Consider the following 13,302-nt stretch of genomic DNA (forward strand, 5'->3'; position numbering starts at 1 on the left):
ACGAACTAGGAGTCATGTATAAACAATACTCATCAGACGTTAAAAAAAAAATACTCATCAATTTTCATCTATATTCTCAGAATTTAAATATCTCTAGATTGTCGACATCTCATAAATTTTCATCTACTTCCGGAATTCAAATAACTTGATTGTCGACTTCTTAACGGCCGATTTTAAACTAAATAGAAATATACAATCACATTACAATAATTGAAAAATAAAGTCACTCGAAAGCCTTTTCAAATAAAAAAACATTAGTACAAACAAATGATTTTGTTAGCGTGAATATAAAAATGCATCTTGTAGGTTGAAAAAAGAAAAAAAAAAGAATATTTGAATCATTCAGCTAGTTAAACAGATAGAAAAATATATTTTCTTCATTTTAATCAACTACCTCTCGCTTTTTACTCCTGTGGAAGATGTTTCGGTCAATTTGAAAAGTGTTTGATATATGTATATATATTTCGATCAATTTGAATAAAATCCAATATATTACAAAAAGAAATATCAGTTTTAGACTTCTAGTTATTATACTTGAAATATGATATTTCCTTGATGCACTAGTTATGTATAGGAAAAACAAACAAATTAATTAATTCGTATATATATGGTTATGATTTAGGAGTGTACAATAACATTGAGGAATAGCTAATCTCGAAATTATTGACTATGTTAAAAGTTTGAAAATAAAGAATAGTTTACGAGAGTGTCCCTAAATCAACTGCAGATGAAGACAGGAAGTGATTCCTGTAAGACTACATTTAATCATTATATACGGATAATTAGTCTAATCAGTATGTCAAGATGACTATTCTCTGATTAATTAGGGTTTGGCACATACGACTGCAGTTTTACAAATAACTAGATCTCGACCCGCACAACTGCGCGGGTTATTGGTTTTATTTATTTTTATATAAAAAAATTTTCGACTTTTAAATTGGTATATATTATAATATATATGTGTCTATCAGTTTTTAAAACATAATAAGTTTACGGTATATTTTTTCATTGAATAGATTGTTTCAAACTTTCACGTGTATTTGTATCTTTTTCTATATATATATTTTTTGGATTATTATTTCATTATTAAAATCATAACTATATATATAAATATTAGTAAAATATTATTTTATTGTCATATCCAAAGATATTGTAAATTTCAAAAATTTAGAAAGTTTTTTAAAAAATTAAACTTTTTGCTTCATAGATTTATATTATCGAGTAAATAATTAAACATTTAGTTTTTGTTTAATTTTTAAAATAAACTATATAGTTTAGAATTTGTTTTCATTGGTTTAAGGTAGTAAAGATTAATGCTGTCAAAAAAAAAAGGTAGTAAAGATTAATCATTGTTAGATAATATGATTTTTGCTATTTAAAAAAAATCTTTATAACTTTAAAAGTTAACATCAACAAATATTTAAATAATTATCATATCAAGGTATAGTATTATAACATTAAAATTATATCTGTTTAATTTATATTATCCATAAATCTAATGAATCATCTATTGGTTAAATCTAATTATTGATAGCCCAATAAAAAATGTTAGTATGCCCAAAATTTAAATGATAAGATTAGAGATTAAATGTAATATGACTTTCTAGGAATATGTTCATTAGGTCCATTTTTAAAAAAATCACACATGAATCAAAGTTGTGACTTCTGTTTTAATATATAAGATAGTAGTAATCAGTAAAAGGATGCGGAGAAGAAAAAATATACGAAGAATAAGAACTGAAACTGTCAGAGAGTGTGGTCCTCTAACCTAAAGGCCTAGGATGCGATCAAATCTCGATCTAGTCTTCCACATCACTTTTAAGGTCACTAATCATGTTTCAGTTATATTAGTAATAAGATTAAATCATTCTTTAATTTGTTCAACAATATCGTATATAACTGGCTATTTAGATATGTGTGAACTGGATTGCCCACAAATGTTTGAGCTTAGATAATATGGGTCGAGCGAGTTGGCTGATAACCAGTGTACTGCTACGTGGTTCTCTGTTTACACATGAGTCATGACGAAACAGCGACATCGGAATATGCTTACAAAAGATGAAAATAATTAGGATTTTGCTGAGAAAAATAATTTATGAACATCAACTATTACTGACAAATCTTCTGAACATTATTTGTGGAGTGATTTGTATATGTGTCACGATTATATTTATTCTCATTAAAAAAAGATAACATTGCTTATGAAAAATATGACATTGCATTGATTTAATTGTGACATGTATAATTTTCCTTAAACTATGTATATATATATGTATGTATCTTTTGGCAATGTTTTCTAAGTATAATAATGACTAATTACTCTTATATCATCACTAAAATAATTGTTCTATAGAATTATTTATTTTTAGCAAAATTTTTGAAATATATTAATAACTAATTACTCATATATATCACAATTAAGTAAACTATATATCACACAGATAAAAATGAACCAGTTATATTTACAAATATATATAGTTTTTATATCAACTTATATATCAACTTATATATACATATATTATCAAAGTGTACATCGACAAATGCAAAACTAAAGCAAACTAATCAAATAAAAAGTTTGTTAATACTTAAGTGATTAAATTTTTATTTGAATTTATTGATTTGTTATAGGTTGTTAACATATTGATGTTTACCAGATTAACATCTTTTAACTAAAACACACAAAAATATATATTTTTTTTATAATTTCTATATTTAAATAAAAACATATTTAAAATTAAGGAATAAAAGATTATTTAAAAATAAATAATCATTGAAACAATATAATATACAAGTTTATATAAAATGTAATTTAACTCTGTCGAACTTTAAAAACCAAGTGGAATAGTTAAACCAAGTCAAAATAAACAACTACATTTGCGATTTTCTTTTATAGAGAGATGAAGTCAAAATATTTAAGTATAGATGAAGTTAGGGTAGAAACTAGAAAAGGTAAATATTTACATTTTTATTGGTACCTAGCCAGCCGCTTAGGTCCAACTAAAAGAATCCAATAGCCGACATGAATATGTGATTAGTTTCTATACGCAACGTATTATTATTGAAAATTAGGTTTAATCAAATCAATTTACATTAAAATTTTGAAAAACCGGTGTAACAAAAAAAAATGAAAACTGTCATTGACATAACATCCGTAATTGAACTAAATATGGAATGCAGCATCGAAGCTAAATCATATCAAAAAAACTGTTGTTGTTATTTAACATGATGTTGATTTGGTATATGCAACACACGGTTCACACCATCCCACATATACGGGATATTTATAAAACTGTTTCACGATATTTCTACTAAATTTATTATGTGGAAAAGTGCTATTTAATAAATTTATTTTAGAAGAATGATGTTTCTGACATTTGCTGCTTAATTCACAGCAGGATATACATCTAACGTCCGTACAAAACCCACAATATCAATGTGTCTTAGTCCTATATATGTATGCTTTGATTTGAATAAAATGTTTGAATTTCTTAAATAATTTACACAAAAAAACTTTCTTTTGCAACTGCAAAAAAAACTTTCTTATGAATTTAATGCTAAAAGTATCTAATTTCTGTTCAACTAATCGCTAATGTGAATAGTTTAAAGTCTTAAAACCCACAACAATTTAGATAGATCTAAAACTTTTTCATCTAATTAAAAATATTATTTATACTTGGGAATTTGCGGATCATGAGTTGCTTAACAAATAAAAAAACACATTATGGATTTTAAATCTGGTTATTACTATTTAAATTCACATAGCAAAGTGGAGTCAGTTTTGTAAGCGCGGATGAGTCGAAAAATATTGAACAAAAAGTAAATGTTAACGGGGTTCGTTTTTTACATCTCCGAACCTCGTCCAGATTCCGAATCCACTAGAATGAGAAAGAAAATTACAACAATCCGCAAACGCGTAATACAAGTCCAACCTTTTTGAGTCACCACTCTTTTCTATAGCATGAACTTTTCAAGGCAATCTCACTTTAGCTAAACTTCCCCAGAGTTATCAGAATAACCTAACCCTAAGCTATACTCTCCCTAAGTCTAGACTTCAACCTCTAAATCTCTGAAAGTACGTCACCGAGTGCTTCACCAAATACGTCACCGAGTACGTCAATACCTAGAACACACTAAAAATACTAACGAGCACGTCAACACCAAAGCACAACTTGATCACCACAACACAGCGGACAACACTGCCATATATAACGTTAGCACCAATGTCACAACACCAAGTACAACTGAACACTCCGCCAGACACTACGTCAACACAATGTCAACACTTAACAAGAACACAATGAAAATAATTATCTCTCACTTTAATCTATGGGTGCTTGTCTTTTCATAAGGCACATACCCTCTTTTTATAATAACCATAAACTTGCTCTCCAAGTTCACATAAATGCATTTTAATAAACTTTCATTTCTATGTAAAGAAATTTCGTATTCTTCTCTAAGTTACACTTCCTCTTTAAACAAAACTCTTTTGCTTAACGAAAAACGTCATTTGTCTTCAACAAAATATTATCTTTCTTTTTTCAAACTCCACGTATACACACAATCCATGTAAAGAAACCTTTTTGTAAGCATTTTCACAATTCAACGTCTTGAACTACTTTCTTCCTATAATACATCACAAACTTCCTTAGAAACTTTAGGAAATTCATCTTCAAATTTTAGATTCTAACACTTTTTTGTTTATTAGGTTTGTTATATTTAATTTTCAATTTTAGAAAGCAACAAATATTATGCCATATTAAAGTATTTTCTCTTAATTTTACCAATAACCATTTCCCTACATTAAAAATCATTCATCTTTTTATTGCCAGGAAATACTTGTTCTTTACTTTGGTGGATCGTAAATGTAATAAATTTATAATCTTTCGATATGCAAAAAATATTAGTTAAAACTTTGGATTACCGAATACGAATTTAAATGTAGTTATATAGAAATAAATTTGCTTTATAAAAAGTCATATATATAATCTAAATCTCGTCCTAGAATAAAGTATGAATCTAATAAATCAAATTCTCCTTATCAACAATAAAATGTTTTTAGTCCAAGGCATCGGACAAATAAAACATTAAGAGTAAATACGTGTGATTGAGAATTTAAATGTAAATATAAGTGTCGCAAAATTATTAGAAAAGGACAAAGAGGATATATACGAGAAAAGCCAGCTAACTTTCTATGCCTTTTATACGCATATTATGAGAACAGTGATAGTTTGGAAAATTAATTGACATGTCTAAATGCGTAAACAAAGTTTCAAACGAAAACATTTCCACTATTTCATTACCATATCCGACTTTCAAACTTTGGGATTGATTGGTAAGTGCTGTGATTTCATGTTTTTACTATAGAAATATTGCTGTGGTTTTTATTACTTTGGCTTTGGATTTTTAATTTTTAAAAATTTTTAAATTTGGACGATAGGTTTTTGTCTTTACAGAAAAATTGTAAATACATAAATTCAAAGAAATTCTGTGAATTTTATAAAATGGCTGTGAACTTTTAAAAAAAATAGAAATCAAAATTGCTGTAGAATTAGTACTTTAGAAAAAAATAAGGTCGTAGAAAGCACTCACAGCCACTACCAATCACACCTTTTATTTTAGTACTTTTGTAATTATTCCGGTAGAATTAAAGATTGGCATCATTCAGTCTCTTAACATGTTACCAAGAACAAAAAAAATTCATTTGCTACACTATACGTATTCTTATGTCAGCACTCAATATGCATATTTAATAAGCAATAAAAAAGCAAACTTAACTAACGAAAAATATTATACATGCATAAACATGAAGTAAGCATCTAAATGTTTCATAATGTGTTCAATAATTTGAACACTTATGCTATATATAATACAGTAAAAACTGTTTAAATTAATAATGTTGAAACTTTGATATTTATTAATTTATACTTGTTAAATTTACAAAAAAATTCCTTTTTTGATTTTTTCTATTTTAAGATATATTTTTTCTAAAATAAAAACATACTCCCTCCATTTCTAAAAGATCTATGTTTTAGAATTTTCACACTTTTTAATAAACCATATTAAAACTTAGCTATAAATACATAGTTTTTTGTAATTTTATATTTCTTATATTCTTAAACCAATAAAATTTTAAGAAATGTAATTAATGTTCTTGAACTTCACAATTTCTTATTATTAGTTGATAAAAATTACATTGGAAATATAAAATATGTATTTTTTTTGAAACAAAAGTTTTCTCTAGAATATAAATATTTTAGGAACAGAGGGAATATTTGATTTTAGTGTTTATACATTAACTATTTTTTTAAAAAAAATTGACATTTATATTGGTTTATTATATTATTTGATGTATATAAAATATGTCTCATCGAATTTAAAGAATGTTTTAGATATAATTTTATTAAATCTCATCAATATATATTTAGTGTTAAGGAATATAAAGATAATATTATTGTGAATATATATAATAAAGACAATATAATAGTTGGTTTGTACTTATATAAAATTTTCTAAAATATATATATTTTTATTATTTCATATGTTTGTATCATATTTTGAACCTATTTTTTTAGTTTATAGTGTTTATTAATTTATAAAATATTAATTTATAGAATTTATACTGTTGATTATATGTCTATTTTATTTGGTAAAGTGGTATGACCGTATGAGACATTAATTAGAAAAAAAAATCGATACAATATGAACGTGATGATAATACTAGAGCTAAAAACACATTAAATACACCACAGATGGGCCAATGGGTCCTTTAATTTTCCACTTTGTACAGGCCAATAAGATTATACGAAATAGGAGAAAATCAAACTACCGGAAAGACCATAAAGTTTATCTCTTCTACTAATTGACCACTTTTCTATATGTAGCAGAGTTACATCGGTAAAAAACATGGGTAACTTACTTATTATAAGCAGAGTTAGAGAAAACATTTCTTCATCGATGTAAATTTTCAAAATTACATGGGTAAAAACAGAACTGTGGGATCATCTATGGTTGCCCTAAACGAATCATAAAAATTTCAACAATAAAAATAAAAATAGATATTTTAATAGAGAAGAACATAATAATTAAACTAATAAACAAAACTGTAATTATATAACAAAATTTTTATATTTATTAAAAATATTAATCAAATATTAATCATTAAATTTTCTAATTAATTTTAAGATAAAAAAAAAGTAAATTACTCAATGTTTTATGGCATAATCAAACAAAGATAAAATTTGACAACTTTAGCTTTAGTATTTCAAAAATACATTCAGACCTATAATCACTAATATCTAATTATATTAGTTTTTTAACAGTTGTTTACATTGTTTGTTACTTAGGAAATCCATGTATTTGTTAATAGGCTAATGTTTTTAATCTAAATTATTATAGTGATTTCGTTGTATACACTCAAATTCTAATGGTTGTATTATGAATGGTAATAGTGAACAGATGATGCTCTTGGATCTTTATTTTTTTTTGCTGCCATTAGCGAATGTCTTGGATCTTTAATTATTTTTTGCTGCCATTAGCGAATGTTTCTTTTTTCACCACTGTCGCACGGCACTGGGTAAAAACCACAGCATGTAAAAATTTCTTTGTTTTTGCACAATATTAATAAAGTAACATGGTTATGTGAATACGAAAAGAACATTATGGTTAAACAGCAAACAAAAATCAGCTTCTTTTAATTACGAATTTACCGTTTATTTATTTGTATAAAAGACATTCGTAGCGCAATTCTTTACATAAATTACCCACCCAAATATTCAAGGGTTTGGGAAATAACAACGCAATAAACAAAACCTTTTGTTAATCACGTTCGATTTTAAAAAAAAAAAAAAAAAATTAAACCGGTACCTTTACTTACATGTCACACATTTGGAAACTTACTTCCACGTAAAAGAAAAAAAAAACAAAAAAATCCCCATAAAGACAAAACTTACGTAACGACCCCATGTCCCATCACTACCGGGAAAATCATTCGCCGGCCGGACTTTGCTGTCCTAATAATTTTCCATGAAGAAAGGTTCTTCGTACGGGAAAGAGTCCCAGAATCCATCAACTTTGTGATCATTCACGTCTAGCAAAAGATCAGGGAGGTCGGAGAAAGCGTCGTCCGCGACTGAAGATGACGTGGCCGTGCTCGACGGAGACTCCGGTGGTTTCCATTCAACGGCGGCAGCTGTGGCGGCGGCTTGAATGTCTTTCGGATCGGAACTTGCCGGTCTCGGCAAATGGCAAGCGAGCTCCGGGAAATTGAGGTGAGCAGAGCCTCCTTTGATGGCTAAAGCCGCCACGTCGTGTGCACGCGCCGCCATCTCCGGCGTGGAGAAAGTACCGAGCCAGATTCTTGATTTCTTTTTTGGCTCTCTGATTTCAGACACCCATTTTCCCCATTGTCTCATTCTGACCCCACGAAAATTTGGATGCTTAGAAACACCCTTTTGATCATCTCTAGTTTTTGAACTGTTTATGGTTTTCTCCGGCGCCGGTGACCGGAGAATACGTTCCGGCCGGGGAAGAGAAGAATCTTGCATCTAAAGGAATGAAAATGTAACACGAGAGATAGAGAGACAAGTTTTGGTCGGAAGATTACAAAGAAGTTTTGTTTTGTATTTAGGGTGTGAGAGAGTAGGAATAGTTGCGAGGAGAGACTGGTTTGCTCTTCTAATTTATAAATCCAAATACGAAAGCAATTATTTCTGTTTGTATGTTTATTCATTTTTATTATTTATAAATCAAATATCTAAAGCTAAAAAAAAGACCTTGACTGCGTTAAGATCCTTTTTTTTTTGTAATTAGATTTCTTTGTTTTATGTATTTAACTATTTATAATATAATATTCACTATTTAGACTTGACCTGGACACTTGTTTATTTGAGTAGTCTAATTAGTCCTTCCAAATAAAAATATACGCACCTGAACTATGTCGGGTAAATTTAAATTATATTATTCTGATCGAATTTGAACAGAATCAATAATGGTTTGTTAGGCGGTCTACAAAATTAATCAAAGTAGTTAACAACATACATTAGTTTATGAACATAGATGTTAAGAAGTTTACGTCCACAATAAACTGAGCCGTAAATTAATAGTGTATGTAAGAAGATATACTTTTATATTTACTACTAGTTTTTTTTTTTTTTTTGACTAAGGGCTTTACTAGTTGGTTTCTAAATGAAAACACGCGGAGTTCTTTTAAGATGCATGAAATTTTGTTTTAAAAAAAAAAATAAAAAAATTCTGGTTTGGATTTTAGGAAATGTATGAGAGAGATGTTAGACACTTCTAAAAAATATGGTTTAAAATCGTGACATACGTTAGCCATCTTTCAATAAAGTTTCAAAGAATTGTTCTTTTTGAAGTTCTTTAAAAAATCTATTTCAAAGTCACGATTTTCAACATGTGCATATAACTCTTGTATCTGTTATTTTTCATGGCAGGAGAGACAGTTTCAGTTTTTCACACGTACAATAAATATTAGGAAAAAAATTAAATGTAAGTGTAATTCGAGGTTGTAGCCTTGTAAGCCCTTATTTATTTTTATAAAAAAATTAAATGTAAGTCTAATCAACTCTTTACCTGACCGGACTAAATGAGGCAGCAAAGCAAGATATGCTCTGCTATTTCACTTTTTTTTTTTCAAATGGTGATCTTTATATCTTTTACCTTGGGCTATTATTGATGGTGAAACACATGACTGCTCATAATTATGTTCCTACTAACAGAAAACGTTCAATCAAGAATAAGCTTTTGAACAGCACGATTTCTTTCTTCCGTTGTAGACTACAGCTGATAAGTTCAGTGATTCATATATAGCGTTTCCAACTTCTGGATCTCAGTTTTCATACTACCAAAAAGATGTATACAGAGAATTAACAATTTGTGTGCAGTTTTCTTATGGTCCGGTCCGATTTTAAGCACTAAACAAAACAAATATATTTTGTAAATATTGTTGTAAACCCAAAGAGGAGGGAAGTTTGGGGTTGTGATCGATCAAGGAAGCAAATTATGTCTTGTGTGTAAAGTTAGTTTGAAAAAATTTCTCATCTATTTCATCGTTGTGTGTAAGATGGATTAATCGCGATATTTGATTTGCAAGAACTTGTTCTGGCTAGCTTTTTATATTAATTCTGTTTATGAATTTCATAATATATTAATTAATTCAGCAGTTTATGAGAATTTATAATAATAGTAGATGTTACAAAATAATAAAAATATTTTATTTTAAAACTTATTAGTTAAAACTATAAAATATTACCTAGAATAAAATATATATTTTTGACTGGTGCATCACTTATTTCATTCGTTTTCACTTATTATATTAGTTTACATGAAAAATAATATGTAATAAATGAAAGAAGCTCATAACAAAAATTTAACATAAGACACATCCATTTGGTTGCTGCGACTGTAATCCGCAAAAAAAAAATTGTCGTTAATTTTTCTAACGATTGGTTGCGCAATACTAAAACGAAGTATAAATTGTGAAGATGATTTCAGAACCAGAGGGATGGCCAGCATTTGAAAACTACTTAGAAGATATTGAGCTTTTGAAAGGAATTTTTTTAAACTCAGACATCGTTTATGTTCCCCGAACGGAGAATAAATGGGCGGATAGCTTAGCACGCAGTGGTAGGAAACAAACGTCCTTCGTTGTTCACATGGATGCGGAATTACCAATTTAGTTTACATAGTGCAACATGAATCTGTAAATGCTTGCTGTCAAAAAAGAAAAAAAAAATTTGCCACACACAATCTGATCACCTGATCAATCCCATAACAGAAAAATGAACAATTGCGATTTAGGACCTGAATTAAAAGATTTTTACAAACATGACCATAATTAATTAAAAGATTTTTATAATGTCAAAGAGAAACAAAAAAAAGAGAGGAGTTTTTTTTAAAAAAAAATTAGAAAAAGAGAGAAAAAGAAAGAAAGGAGTTCTAACTAATTAAAATCTCGCTGACCAAAAAAAAGAAGTTAAAATCTCTTTCCATTTTTTTAATAAGATGGAAGTACGAGGTTGGCATTCAACGTTTTTGGTTTGGTAGATAGTTGTAGATATGTTAACTGATCTTACGGAAAACTCAGGAACGAAAGTGTTGGAAATCGGTAAAATTGCAAGGTATTAAAGTCAAAAGGCCTTCAAGACGATGACAAAGACTGCACGTACCAGAAATGTCGCGCAAAATCAGATCAACCCTCCTACGGTCCTGCCATTGGCCTCAACTGGCCCCGATGATATGCTATGGAGACGTGGCGAAAATCCTTTCAAATAGTCCTTTTCACAAAGAAGATTTGGGATCAGAGCTAAGCTAAAACTCGTGTTTGTGGCACATGGTGTTTTGAAATCAGTTTTTTCAACCATATATATTTTTGGACAGCACGATAAATTTACCATAAATGGGACAACAGTTTTTAACAACGGTCAGTTTTAGAACAACTCCAATGATAAGAAACCATATAAATTTCAAAAAAATAGTATTAGTTAGTCAATTATATATATATTTTTTTAAGTTAATAAAAACACTAATTTTCTTTATATGATGACATGTGTATTTTGAGGTTACTAATAGATTCTAAAAACTTTTAAATTTAGAAATTTTTTGTCTACTCTCTCTTAATTTTATTGTTTTTTTTAAAAAAATATTTACAATTTCTCTTGTACTTATTGTTAGACGTGCTCTTAGAGTTTGTTTAGACCGTCTACAAATTATATTTTGCAGTTGGACACTTGCGAATATAATTTATTTTTTTAGTTTAATTTATGAGACATTTTTAGTCAAGAAATTGTGTAGAAGATTGCTCCGGACGATGCACGTACGCAAAACGACATATATACACGTTATGTACATGTACAAAAGTATGATGTCGAAAATGTATACTCATAATTTAGAGGGAGCAAGTTACGTATTAGTTTGATCGTGGGGTCCATTTGACGCTTTATACGACGAAATAAAATGTAACACTAAAATTACAATTCTAAAACCAAGAGGTTGCATGCTCATCTTCGGAATTAGTCTTTCCACTTAGAAAACATCTAAGACTGGATATCTATATACTAATCTGAAAATACAATATTGTCAAATCGATGAAACCGATCGTATTAAAATTACATACACACAAAATATGCGAAATGTACAATTTATTTTGGAACATTCTAAACCGTATCCCATGCATAGACTATAAATACATGCATACCAGATACAGTTCTGTACTAACCCTAAAATTGTATGTTCTTATATATATATATATAAAATCAAATTAGGCTGATGATGAAAATATAACAGAGTAAATTAATTCGGATGTCATAATTCCTAAACACTTTAACAACTAACCATTAGAAAATGAAAGATGAATGCCATTTTTTAATTAATACAACAGTATGGTTTGTTAAACAGGAATACAAGTTAGACAACCCTAGCATTATTTTGCAGTATATTTATTCACCTACAAATTCGGCTATTAAATGCGTGATAAATATAAAGGTCTAAAGTTTTCCGTGGGGAAATGATTTTTTTTTGAACAAAGGCTTGTTCTGTGGGGAAATGATGCTAATTGAAAACAAAGCACAATCCTGAAAAGAGAATTTGAAGGAACCAATCCTGCAAACTTTGCATAAACAATATATTGCTGTATTAGTTACATAGCGGACTTCCAATTCTATTGGTCATTGCAATTATCATAACGAAAGTTTGATGGTCCATCCATATTTTCCAACAATATGAAGTATTTAATTATTTAGGTCGGATCCAAAAGCTTTTTAATATATAAATGGGAAATTTTGTCCGCCACCAAAACTAGTTTAAAGCAAGAAAGGTGTCGATTTAGCTGCTCTGGACAAGGTATTCTCTGCCAATTTTATTATTGCCTATCTTGCTACTAGAAACAGACTATTCGTAAATGATCGTATAGGTATAATACAAGTATGTGTATTTAACCAAATAGTGGTAATTTATTGGTAAGGTTAAGTTTGGGCACAGTGTAAACTTGTCTAATTTGTATTTAAGTTCAGTGAAGAAACACAGTACTTAGTCGGCTTAGATTAAGATTTGATCCATGCAATTTATATGGTAGTTTAGTAACATACAATTTGGTTATATTTGATATTAGTCAGAAGTCATTCCCAACCCAAGTCAGATAATGTGATATCTAATTTTTATATAGTATTAAATGTATTTTTTTGAAATCTATTGAATCAGCCGATAATACATATATATATAAAACATATATAGGTATATTTTTATAGGGAGATGTAGTGATCATATGATTCATAGCCCTGTTCGTTTGGT

General features: G+C 28.6%; 1 protein-coding gene and 1 long non-coding RNA gene across 2 annotated transcripts; one reads left to right on the top strand and one right to left on the bottom strand.

Annotated features, from left to right (window-relative positions):
- The first annotated feature begins 1,223 nt into the window (after nucleotides 1–1,223).
- Nucleotides 1,224–3,805, top strand: LOC117133028. Its single transcript, XR_004456861.1, has 2 exons — nucleotides 1,224–1,300; nucleotides 1,333–3,805. It is a non-coding gene; the product is annotated as an uncharacterized LOC117133028 (long non-coding RNA).
- Nucleotides 3,806–6,510: 2,705 nt separating this feature from the next.
- Nucleotides 6,511–13,275, bottom strand: LOC103860881 (ethylene-responsive transcription factor ERF039). Its single transcript, XM_033288922.1, has one exon. The coding sequence runs from the start codon at nucleotides 8,541–8,543 to the stop codon at nucleotides 8,010–8,012; it is 534 nt and encodes a 177-aa protein (XP_033144813.1). The 5' UTR covers nucleotides 8,544–13,275; the 3' UTR covers nucleotides 6,511–8,009.
- Nucleotides 13,276–13,302: the final 27 nt, after the last annotated feature.

Source organism: Brassica rapa, chromosome A03 (genome assembly GCF_000309985.2).
Source record: "Brassica rapa cultivar Chiifu-401-42 chromosome A03, CAAS_Brap_v3.01, whole genome shotgun sequence".
In the NCBI taxonomy this organism is placed as follows: Eukaryota; Viridiplantae; Streptophyta; class Magnoliopsida; order Brassicales; family Brassicaceae; genus Brassica; species Brassica rapa.